We start from the raw sequence: 12,987 nt of genomic DNA on the forward strand, positions 1-12,987 counted from the left end.
GAAATTTTGTTTTAAAATGTGATAAGGAAATAAGTACAAATTGCTGAAACCAAGTGATTAATGCATACCCACATTCTAGCCATTCCCAAGCAGGTCACAATTACCTCTGTCAATCACGGCTAACAAGACCCTTCATTTCAACTAAAAAATGCCCAGGAGCTACTGGATACATAGACAAAGGTGGAAAATCTGAAAATGTCAGAAGTACACGTGTAGGAGTTGAAGGGAAATCTGTGGGTACATCAGTACACTTCCATTGTAAGTTGTCACTGCAGAAAGGTAAGTGATGTTTTGTGCTAGAGGTCAGCCTTCATCTGTGGCCAGTGCTGTGCTGGTAAACAGTTAACAACTGTCTATCCAAAAATAGCACTTGCTGACTTTCAAGGAATCAGTACTTCCACCATGGCTGATGTCATCTACCAGCATAGCATCGCTGAACGTGGAGCTAGCACGAAACAAGCTTGCACGCCACCATACACACACAACAGACACGAAGTGACCTAAAAGCGTAAGTGTTACTAAAACAGAGGAAACTAATTAGGAAATCATGAATTTGCATGCTTATCACCTTTGTCTTTCAAAGACGTTAGTCAAAAGTTTACATAATTTAGCTTTTTATTAGTATCTGTACTGAACAACCACCTCACAAAATTCATGACAAGTTAATCATCAGCTCTCTCAAGCTTACACCAGTCATTTCCAACACTGCTTGTGGCCAGCTTGACTAGATTTTTAAGATGAAAACTTACCGAAAAATAACTTTCAAATTCTTTTTGAGGGTGGGGGGACTTTCAGAAAGTCCTCACAAGACAACTGCCATTAAAAGCAACATTTGAAAAAATTCCACTCAACTGAAGTTCAATGCCAAGAAGGAGCCAGAGTAAATAGGTAAGTAAGCCTGAATCTTAGACTTTTTAAAGCATGTATTTTATAGCATATATCCCAGTCATATTTACTCATCTGTTTTTTTTTTAATTTTATTTTTAAACTTTACAATATTGTATTAGTTTTGCCAAATATCGAAATGAATCCACCACAGGTATACCTGTGTTCCCCATCCTGAACCCTCCTCCCTCCCCCCTCCCCATACCATCCCTCTGGGTCGTCCCAGTGCACCAGCCCCAAGCATCCAGTATCGTGCATCGAACCTGGACTGGTGACTCGTTTCATACATGATATTATACAGGTTTCAATGCCATTCTCCCAAATCTCCCCACCCTCTCCCTCTCCCACAGAGTCCATAAGACTGATCTATACATCTGTGTCTCTTTTGCTGTCTCGTACACCGGGTTATTGTTACCATCTTTCTAAATTCCATATATATGCATTAGTATACTGTATTGGTGTTTTTCTTTCTGGCTTACTTCACTCTGTATAATAGGCTCCAGTTTCATCCATCTCATTAGAACTGATTCAAATGAATTCTTTTTAATGGCTGAGTAATACTCCATTGGGTATATGTACCACAGCTTTCTTATCCATTCATCTGCTGATGGACATCTAGGTTGCTTCCATGTCCTGGCTATTATAAACAGTGCTGCGATGAACATTGGAGTACACGTGTCTCTTTCCCTTCTGGTTTCCTCAGTGTGTATGCCCAGCAGTGGGATTGTTGGATCATAAGGCAGTTCTATTTCCAGTTTTTTAAGGAATCTCCACACTGTTCTCCATAGTGGCTGTACTAGTTTGCATTCCCACCATCATCTGTTTTTATAAGCATTATTATGGTCTACTGTGTTACATGTCTAATTTTTCATCCTAAAAATTCCCGAGTCTCTCTGGATCTATGTTATCAACTACTTCTACCTAAAGTAGCCCCACAATTTTCCCCACCGTTTCTAAGTAAATATAGGACAGAAAAGGCTAGCAAATTAGCTTAACTGGTACTTCCATAAATATTTCCAACTAATACTCAATGAGTATTTTGCATACCATAAGGGGCACTATAGCTTTTCTGTACTTTCTCACTTAATCCTCTCAACTGTTCTTGTCTGTACTTTACTGAGGTGCAAACTAGGGTTCTGAGCAGTACAAGCGCACGACTTAGGCCACAGGCTGGGTAAGGAGTGGAGCCACGATACTTAAGGCTCAGGCATGCTGCCTCCACTCATGAATACTACAGGCATCACCCAATCGTCCTTCACACTTTGCTGAGATCAATACTTGTCCCATACACAAATGATGCTGCACTTATTTAAGCCAAATTTATGAAGAATTCACAAAATGATTTCCAAATTTTAAGACCCAAATGAAAACCTGTACAAGATGAACTGGAATACAAATGTAAAAAAACTGGAGAGATCTACAATTTTCAAATGGAAATACTCTGCAATTATTACATTTATTTCCAGGACAGTTATGCTCTAGAATTTTTTTTCAAGGAAAAAGAGACATTATAAAATTGCTATTGCATTAAATTGCATTATAAAATTGCTGGAGAGAAAGCTACTATATGAGAAAACAAAGACATTCACTAAAGGGTATTAGAAAAATTGAATAATAGGGAAAAGAATTCTGTTTAAATACTCATTTCATGTTACCTACAAAATAAGACCTTAATAGATGAAGTACATTTAAAAAGTCATACTCCAAAAATTAAAAGAAAATACAAATGAAATATGCTTAAACATCTAGATGGATGGACAAGCAGATTTTAAGCTTGATAGAGTCAAAGAAATCACACTAAAAACTAGAGGTTCTTCCGTTCTGCGTGAAGTAGTATATTATTTTGAAGGCAGACTGTGAACAAAGACACATCTGACAACCATGGAAGAACTTTTAAAAACTAAAACTGATAAGCCTCCAGCTCATCAAGGAAACAAATGGAAATAAGATACAAATTACCCTTATCGGACATGGATTTCAGGACATCACCAGAGATAATAAGAGACTATTAGGGACAAATTAATGCCAATAAATGCAACAGTTTAGATATCATGGAGAAATCCCTTAAATGGGGCAAATCACAATTCAAGAAAAAAAAATCTGTATCTATTAAAGAAACTGAACTGATCACTAAAACAATTCCAACAAAGAAAAATCTAAGCCCAAGTATTTGTAAGACCTCACTGATTTATTCTATCAAATAGGGGATAAATAATACCAACCCAACAAAACTCTGAAGAAAATAGAGAAGGGAATATATGTTAAGTCATTCATGGGGTCAGCATTACCTGAGTGCCAAAACCAGATGAAGATATGACAAGAAAGGATGCTACAGACCAACATCCCTCATGGCATTGATTTTAAAATCCTCAACAAAATAGTGATAAATTGAATCCAATAACACAGATAAAATAATATCTCCTGACCAGGTGGAGTTTATCTCAGGGACGCAACACTGAATAACTGTGTAGTATCTGAACAGTGAATACAGTTTGACACATCAACAAAAAAGAAGGGAGTTACATGCAAACTTAAAAAAAATATATCTAAAAGAAACACAGTGGAAAAAGTTTGCAACCTGTGGTGAGTCAAATGGTTTTAACTAGGATATTTCTAAAAACCATGAAACAAATTAAAAATTATATTTCATTGAAATTAAAACTTCTATTTTTGATGGACACCATTAAGAAATGAAAAAGCAAGTCATAAATGGAGGGAAAATACTTGCAATGTGTGTATTCAACAAAGAAATTGCGTGCAGAATACAGCACTTCACAAAGAGGGTAGGGAATGGCCAGTAAGGTCCATGGAGAAATGCTCAGCATCATTAGCCATCATGGAAATGCAAGTTAAACCCACAAGGATATACCACCTATTTATTAGGTTGGTTAAAACTAAAAAGACTGATAATATCAAGTTTTAACAAGAATGTAGAACAATTGTTCTATATCGATGGTGAGGGTATAAAATGGTACAGCCATCTTAGAAAACAGATTTGCAGCTTTTAATAAACTCAAACATACATTTGCCATTTGACTTCCAATTCCATTCATAGATATCTACCCCAAAGAAACATGTATTCACACAAAGACTGTACATGAATGTTCACAGCAGCTTTATTCATAATCGTTCCAAAGTGGAGACATACATCAACCAGAGACTAGATAAACAAACTGAAGTATGCCTCTCCAATAGAATACTCATTAGGAACAAAAAAGAACAAACTACTGATGCACTGGATAACTCTGATAAATCTCCAAATCATAATGTTCGAGGAAAGAAGGCAACACAAATGAGTACATACAGCATGGTTTCATTTACATCAACTCTGCTGCTGCTGCTGCTGCTAAGTCACTTCAGTCGTGTCCGACTTTGTGCGACCCCATAGACGGCAGCCCACCAGGCTCCCTGTGCCTGGGATTCTCCAGGCAAGAACACTGGAGTGGGTTGCCATTTCCTTCTCCAATGCGTGAAAGTGAAAAGTGAAAGTGAAGTCGCTCAGTCGTGTCCGACTCTTATCGACCCCATCAACTTTAGGAAAGACAAATTTAACCTTTAGTCACAGAAAGGACATTGTGATATGGGGGATTAACTTCAAAGAGGCACAAGAGAACTTCCAGGGGTGTAGGAAACATTCCACATTTTGACTGCAGTGGTAATGTTTCCACCAAGTGGCTACTTCAGATCAGATCAGTCGCTCAGTCGTGTCCGACTCTTTGCGACCCCATGAATCGCAGCATGCCAGGCCTCCCTATCCATCACCAACTCCCAGAGTTCACTCAAACTCACATCCATTGAGTGGGTGATGCCATCCAGCCATCTCATCCTCTGTTGTCCCCTTCTCCTCCTGCCCTCAATCCCTCCTAGCATCAGAGTCTTTTCCAATGAGTCAACTCTTTGCATGAGGTGGCCAAAGTACTGGAGTTTCAGCTTTAGCATCATTCCTTCCAAAGAAATCCCAGGGCTGATCTCCTTCAGAATGGACTGGTTTGATCTCCTTGCAGTCCAAGGGACTCTCAAGAGTCTTCTCCAACACCATACTTCAAAAGCATCAATTCTTCCACGCTCAGCCTTCTTCACAGTCCAACTCTCACATCCATACATGACCACAGGAAAAACCATAGCCTTGACTAGACAGACCTTTGTTGTCAAAGTAATGTCTCTGCTTTTGAATATGCTGTCTAGGTTGGTCATAACTTTCCTTTCAAGGAGTAAGCATCTTTTAATTTCATGGCTGCAGTCACCATCTGCAGTGATTTTGAAGCCCAAAAAATAAAGTCTGACACTGTTTCCACTGTTTCCCCATCTATTTCCCATGAAGTGATGGGACTGGATGCCATGATCTTCATTTTCTGAATGTTAAGCTTTAAGCCAACTTTTTCACTTTCCACTTTCACTTTCATCAAGAGGCTTGTGAGTTCCTCTTCACTTTCTGCCATAAGGGTGGTGTCATCTGCATACCTGAGGTTATTGATATTTCTCCCAGCAATCTTGATTCCAGCTTGTGATACTCAGGTGGGTGCATTTTATCGCAGGAAACAAAGCTGATTTAAAACATGAGTTAAAAGGAATGGGTTCAGACGCAACAGCACAAGTTCTCTGACAGATTGCCATAAGTGTATAAACTGGCAGAGTATGTGTGGAAAGCAGGTTGTCAGTAAAGACCTGAACCATTCACCAAGTAATTCTACATGTAGAAATCTATTCTGGATAATAAGCTGAAATAAGGATAATGCTTCATGTGAAGGGATGTTTACAGCCTGCTATTTTGTGATCATAAAGAACCGAAAAGAAAAACACAAGCCCTCCATGTCAGACAATAGGGAATGGTTAAGAAGATTATGGATGAGCCAAGGGAGTGACCATTTTGGAGCTACAAAGAAATGGTATTTCTAAAGAATTTTCAGTAATATGACAAACTACTTATGTCAACACATTAAATGAGAATTAAATGAAAATCATGCCTAATCTAATAACTTAAACTCATAAAACAGGAATTATAAGACTAGAAAAAATATAACAATCATATTTCTAGGTGATAAAATTGTAATTTTTTTCTTTATTCAGTTTCATATTTTCCAAATAGTCTGTACTTTGTCAAAATTATATTTATAATAAAAATCATTTTATTATAAATATAATAAGAGCTAGTATTAAATGTTCAATGTACCATGTAAGTTTTATGTAACAATTTTGAGGTCTGGTTTCATATTTCACAAGAGTTAATTTATCATGGTGAAAGTTCTCTCTATAAAGGGATCCCAAAGAAACAATAAGGGGTTTTCCATAGAAATTCTTGAGTAAAAACAAATCATTTAACAGTGCAAACCAGCAACGTTAGGTGGCATGAGCGCTCCAGATGCTAAACCACAAAGCATAACACTTGCCTGAAAAGAGCTTTGAGATTTTCTGGTAATTCAGTTCGACCAGCATATCCTGGGTTCATAGTGATAAATATTCCGACTGATGGCTTCAGTATGATAGCTTCGCCAAGAAATACAAATCTACCAGAAGAAGAATGCTGATGGAATTAAATGTGTTCATTGAATATCAATGCACATTGACAAATGCAAACCACTGCAAAATGCAAATTATTATTAGGAAGCTGTTTATGCTGTGTAATTTTCTTTAAAATTCATAAGCATACATATTTTGAATATCTTGAAGCATGTTTATTAAAAATACACTCCCTTCCCCCAAAGAAATTACAAGTATGGCAAATATTCCTTTGTATTTTAGCATGGCCAGTGTGCTAGAATATAAAAATGAGGACTTGACTACTTCAACAGTTAATGAAAGGTGATGCCATCTTGGACTTCAACATGGGCTGCAATTTCTTGAATGTGATGTGGTACAGATAGAGAATGTCCAGCTCAGAGAGGAGAGGGACTTTTTTCAGTCGTTCCCTTGTCCGTGTGCTCACCCTCCATCTCTCCTTCCCTCCCACTTATTCAACAAATATCTACTGACCACCATTGAGAGGTGGGATTCCCAGGTGGTGCTAGTGGTAAAGAACCCACCTGCCAAAGCAGGAGACATAAAAGATTGTGGGTTTGAAACCTGGGTTGGGAAGATCCCCTGGAGGAGGGCATGGCAACTCACTCAAGTATTCTTGCCTGGAGAATCCCATGGACAGTGAGGTGTGGAGGGCTACAGTCCATGGGGTCACACAGAGTCAGACATGACTGAATACCGTGGTGCTTAGCTAGCTCTGGGGCCAGATTGGGAGCATTCAGAGATCAGATATATCACTTTAGGCATATTCCATTCCCTCATCTAATACAAAAGGCGGGGAAGATAATAGTAATATTATCCAGTTTATTGGATTATATGATGATTAAGAGATTATGTATACAAATGGCTAAGAGTACAGTGTCTGCATGTGTGTGCGTGCCTGCTTAGCTGCTCAGTCATGTCCAACTCCTGGTGACTTCATAGACTGTAGCCTGCCAGGCTCCTCTGTTCATGGGACTTCCCAGGCAACAATGCTAGAGTAGGTTGCCATTTCCTCCTCCAGGGGATCCTCCCGACCCAGGGATCGAACCCATGTGTCCTGCATTGCCAGGCAGATTCCTGACCACTGAGCCACTAGGGGAGACTGTACAGCGCCTGCTGCTGCTCAGTCACTTCAGTTGTGTCCGACTCTGTGCGACCCCATAGATGACAGCCCACCAGGATGCCCCGTCCCTGGGATTCTCCAGGCAAGAACACTGGAGTGGGTTGCCATTTCCTTCTCCAATGCATGAAAGTGAAAAGTGAAAGTGAAGTCACTCAGTCGTGTCCAACCCTCAGCGACACCATGGACTGCAGCCTTCCAGGCTCCTCCATCCATGGGATTTTCCAGGCAAGAGTACTGGAGTGGGGTGCCATTGCCTGGAGCATGGTAAATACTCAACAGATGTTAGTTATAACTATGGCTATGTTCAGAAAGCTTTAACAGGACCATTAGGCTGTTGAAGGCCAGGGAGATGGAACATAAAGGCCTGTAGGAACTAAATGGAAGGACAAGCAGAAGCGAACTTTCACACGGGGGTAAACGAAACACCCCCTTCATGGAGCACTGTCTTGTGGCAAAGGGGCTTGTGTGACTCAGTGAAGCTATGAGCCATGCCATGCAGAGCCACCCAAGATGCATGGGTCATAGATGCATAGAGTTCCACTGGGGGAGGGAATGGCAACCCACTCCAGTATACTTGCTGTGAGAGCATCATGAACAGAAACATCAACAACCTCAGATATGTGGATGATGCCACTCTAATGGCAGGAAGCAAAGAGGAACTAAAGAGCCTCTTCATGAGGTTGAAGGAGGAGTGTGAAAGAGCTGGCTTAAAACTAAATATTAAAAAAACGAAGATAATGGCATCTGGCCCCATTACCTCATGGCAAATACAAGGGAAAAGGTGAATTAGTGACAGATTTCCCCTTTCTGGGCTCTAAAATCACTGAGGATGGTGACTGCAGCCATGAAACCAGAAGATGATTGCCTCTTGGCAGAAAAGCTATGATGAACCTAGACAGCATGTTGGAAAGCAGAGACATTACTGAAATGGACCGACAAAAGTCTGTTTAGTCAAGGCAATGGTCTTCCCAGTGGTCACGTACGGCTGTGAAAGCTGGACCATAAACAAGGCAGAACACCAAAAATTGATGCCCTTGAACTGTGGTGCTGGAGAAGACTTCTGCAAGTCCCTTGGACAGCAAGGAGATCCAACCAGTCAATCTTAAGGGAAATCAACCCTGAATACTTGTTGGAAGGACTGATGCTGAAGCTCCAGTATTTTGGTCACCTGATACGAACAGCTGACTCACTGGAAAAGTTCCTGATGCTGGGAAAGATTGAGAGCAGAAGGGGAAGAGGGCAACAGAGGATGAGATGGCTGGATGGCATCACCAGTGCAGTGGACATGAACTTGGGCAAACTTCGGAAGATGGTGAGGGACAGGGAGGTCTGGCGTGCTGCAGTCCATGGGGTCGCAATCAGTCAGACATGACTGGGCGACTGAGAACCAACAGCAGCAAATTAAACACATATAAGGCTTTCTCTTGTTGAGAAACTGAGGGGCTGAAGTGGCCAAGGACCTGGGCCTCCATCATCAAATTCAAGAGGGTAAGAGAATGCCAATTTTAGGATTGTTTCTTAGATGCTAGACAAGGACGAAGAGGTGGACTGTGTATAGTCAAGGTACGAATGGAGAAATCTTCATTCCCAGAGGGTCAGGCTGGGGAAGGCAGACGGGCCTGGCAGGCAGCTATGGCAGCAGGGCAGGTGGGTGGCTGAGCACTCTGCCATCACTCAGAGCAGGGACAGCCACGTGTCAAGGGCAGGGATCTCGGGGTGGGGGGCTGGAGGGACACAGCAAGATGCTGGAAGGCTTTGTGGCTGAGGCGTGGTCTCATCTCTTAAATCCTCAAACGAAAAGAGAATGTAATAGAACTCAGGAAATCATGAAGGAACCTAGCAGTCTGTACATGGGCCAGCATGAGGATGATCAGTTCACATATATGCACACACAGAGACCCTGGTTGGGAATTTTCACAAGTCCTTACACTGATCAGTTATCTCACTCCCTGTAAGAAAGGATGGCCTCAAAGGCATCTGGGTTACATCAAATAAGGAGATTTTGACTAAACGCTAAATCAAATGTCTGGAAATCACAGGGGAATAACCTCACTTCTGTAGCATACCATTAGGTCAGGGGCAGGTAAGGCAGCAGACACGTGGTAAACACAGGAAGCTGTTTTCCCAGAGCCATGTGGCAGGACTGAGAATTTCCCTAGAAGGTAGAAATATTCAGATGTATCTAAAATAACTAGAAAGTTCTGTAATTGGTTCACAGTTTCAAGGGACTGGATGATCCTTCCCTGATGGCAGACTGACATTTTTATGGATAAAACAGCTAGCTGAGCAAAAAACCCTAAAAATGGGGATCAATGGGTAGGCCAGATACATGAGATGGCAATATATACAAACAAATGGTAGGAAGAAAACCATAATTGGGTACTGCAATACTGATTTCCCAAACAAATCCATCAAACCCTAAGTCCCACTCATGTTCTGTCTCTCAGAGTGTGGCATCAAGTTATGAAGTGATTAGGTTCTAGATCTATTTGACCCAAATAACTGGAAGATGTGAGGGTGTATTCTACTGGGACAAGACAGATAATAATATAGGTGTTAGTTCAAGGACCAAGATTTTGACTTTGGATCTATTAAATACGACAGGCCAGTGAGACTTCAAATTGAGTCCTAAGATGCCCCAAGACAATTGCTGACATTGTCTATGTAAGTCTAGATATCAGAGAAAGGAGATCTGGGCAGCCAGTAGCCAGCACCATCGATATGGCATTGAAAGCCATGAGACTAAATGAGGTGATCAAGGAATGAATAGAGACAGGGAAAAGAAGAGGCCCAAAGATTGTGACATCCTAAAGGAATGTCAATCCTAAAGGAAAATCAACCCTGAGTAATTATTGAAGGACTGATACTGAAACTCCAATACTTTGGCCACCTGATGCAAAGAAAGATTGAAGGTAGGCAGAGAAAGGGGCGATAGAGAATGAGATGACTGGATGGCATCACCAACTCAATGGACATGCTGCTGCTGCTGCTAAGTCGCTTCAGTAATGTCCGCCTCTGTGCAACCCCATAGACGGCAGCCCACCAGGCTCCACCGTCCCTGGGATTCTCCAGGCAAGAACACTGGAGTGGGTTGCCATTTCCTTCTCCAATGCATGAAAGTGAAAAGTGAAAGTGAAGTCGCTCAGTCGTGTCCGACTTTTAGCAACCCCATGGACCACAGCCTACCAGGCTCCTCCGTCCATGGGAGGTTCCAGGAAAGAGTACTGGAGTGGGGTGCCATTGCCTTCTCCGCAATGGACATGAGTTTGAGCAAACTCTGGGAGATAGTGAAGGACAGGGAAGCCTGGCGTGCGCAGTCCATGGGGTCACAAAGAGTTGGACGTGACTGAGCAACTGAGCAACAACACTGACATGGTGCTATGCGTCAGGCACTTGCCCAAGGTTTCTGCATGTAATTCTCACGATAATCTGTGAGATGGATACTATGCTTCCCCTCATTTTATAGTCAGGAAGAAATCAGCAAACGAGCAGCCCTGAGGATGAGGGAAAACTCGGAGGATGTGGGATCTTGGAACCTATGTGAAGAAAGTGTATCATGTAGAAGGGAGAGATGGTGTCAGACGCTGCCAGAAGGTCAAGTAAGATCAGGAGTGAGAATTGATCACAGGATTCAGTGTTGCAGAGGGTGTTTATTCTTTAAGTAATTAAAGTAATGTGATACACCTTTCTTGTATTCAACACTCAAACACCACTGCAAAGACATGGGGGGTTATTCAAAATAAATCTTCACAATTAACCAGCCACTCTCATTCTATCCATCTCATGGGACAGGGAGAGGCCGTCAGAGACTGGAGACAAGGCCTCCTCTATTGCTCCATGGTGCTCTTTCTACTTGGAACAACAGGAAGAAGCCACATGCCACTCACCTCTCCTTCCTGTTTCTGATGGCATCGTGTATCATTTTCACTTGCACCGACACCACTGACAGAACTTCCACAGAGATTCGATTGAACTCGTCAAAGCAGCCCCAGGCTCCTGTCTGCACCAGTCCCTTATAGATACTTCCTATGGACTAAACGATGGAGTGAGGCATTAAGAATTTGTAAACAGAAAAGAGTTTTAAGGTATTAGTTTGAATTACTCCAGATGAGGAATAATACTATTAGGCTGTATCATTTTATAACTTACCTTGTAGTCCATTTGCTCTGAACAGTTGAATACATAAACCATCATGCCAAGGGCACGGCCAAGGTCTTTGGTGGTTTCTGTTTTTCCTGTTCCAGCCGGGCCAGCTGGAGCCCCGCTCATGGTGAGATGAAGGGACTGAGTCAAAGTAATGTAACACCTTTAAGCAAAAGAAAACACAAGTATTACAATTTTATATGAGATTCCTAGAAAAAGTGAAGGACAATCCAATATTTTTGTAAGTTTAAGAAGCTATGGTCCAGAATGTAGCTGTAATACAACATGTTGACATACCTCTGATTTGTTCATGGTAAAAGTCAGAATAATATTGTATCAAATTTAATTTCAGGTTGGCTGTTTAAAAATAGTAGAGAAGAAGGCATTGCTTTATCTCATTTCCAAAAAGCTGTGTATTTGAATACAAATGACACTTAATTTGTAATGCTCTTGAATTTCTGATATTTCTAGGTAAACATACTATTAATATGGCAGACAACATTTCAAAATATTGTTTATATAAGAAAAATAGGAATCTTGGATGATGAATTAAACACTTCATATTTTAATAAATACATTAAGAGATGAGATGTACAAATATATATAAATATAAAGTACGCAGATAATATATACCTATTTCACTACACAAAGCAAATATGACACAGGTAATTTATTACATTAAAAATGTATTCAGGAATTCATTTCAAATGTGTTGTTATGTGTGTTTAGACTATGATAATACTTATTTTTGCAGGAAAGATTCAGATTCTTAGCCTAAGGAAAAATATGCTAAGACAGAATTTAACACTTGTAAAAGAAGGAAAACGAATACCTGGCCAGGACCTAACGTGGGGTTTCTGCAGATTCATGAATTATCTTAATTTTAGTACAGACAGGGGATCTAGTGGGGGTACCCAGGACCAGTGTCTACTCTGCCATCCATCAAATGTTAACCTTAAACTGCATTTCTGACATCAACCTGCCTCAGTTTTTTCCTCCATAAAATGAGGTTTATTATAGCGTTATATTAAGAAAGCCAACTCAATGAGGTGGCCAAGTGGTGAAAGCAATGGACGGCTAAGAAAGCCAAAGGTGAATGCCTTAAAAATTCAAAGTACTATGCAAATTGAAGTAATTACCTATGGAAATTGCAAGAGTTTCTATTTTTTACAGCCATCACATTTCAGAGCATCTTACAATGAATATGGAATTGAAAGATCCCTGGCCTAGGAATTACAGCACTTTTTCTAGTGCAGACTATGCCCTAGCAATCTTTCCCTGTGGTTCCTAGTTCCACTGGATCTACGACCACCTATATGCTACAGACTACATTTTCTCCC

The 12,987-nt window shown here is 40.9% G+C and overlaps 1 protein-coding gene and 1 long non-coding RNA gene across 3 annotated transcripts in view; one reads left to right on the forward strand and one right to left on the reverse strand.

The window, feature by feature from the left end:
- The window catches only part of DNAH11 (dynein axonemal heavy chain 11), a 371,336-nt gene that overhangs the window by 217,263 nt on the left and 141,086 nt on the right, over nt 1-12,987 (reverse strand). For both annotated transcript variants that reach the window (XM_070369750.1, XM_070369751.1), the window contains exons 33-35: nt 11,654-11,810; nt 11,392-11,537; nt 6,273-6,389 (exon numbers count right to left, since the gene is read on the reverse strand). In XM_070369750.1, coding sequence (XP_070225851.1) covers nt 6,273-6,389; nt 11,392-11,537; nt 11,654-11,810 — 420 coding nt within the window. The remainder of the gene's footprint in view (nt 1-6,272; nt 6,390-11,391; nt 11,538-11,653; nt 11,811-12,987) is intronic.
- LOC138987643 (uncharacterized) lies at nt 430-11,403 on the forward strand. Its single transcript, XR_011464031.1, has 3 exons — nt 430-508; nt 779-888; nt 11,297-11,403. It is a non-coding gene; the product is annotated as an uncharacterized lncRNA (long non-coding RNA).

This window comes from Bos mutus, chromosome 4 (genome assembly GCF_027580195.1).
Source record: "Bos mutus isolate GX-2022 chromosome 4, NWIPB_WYAK_1.1, whole genome shotgun sequence".
Taxonomy (NCBI): domain Eukaryota; kingdom Metazoa; phylum Chordata; class Mammalia; order Artiodactyla; family Bovidae; genus Bos; species Bos mutus.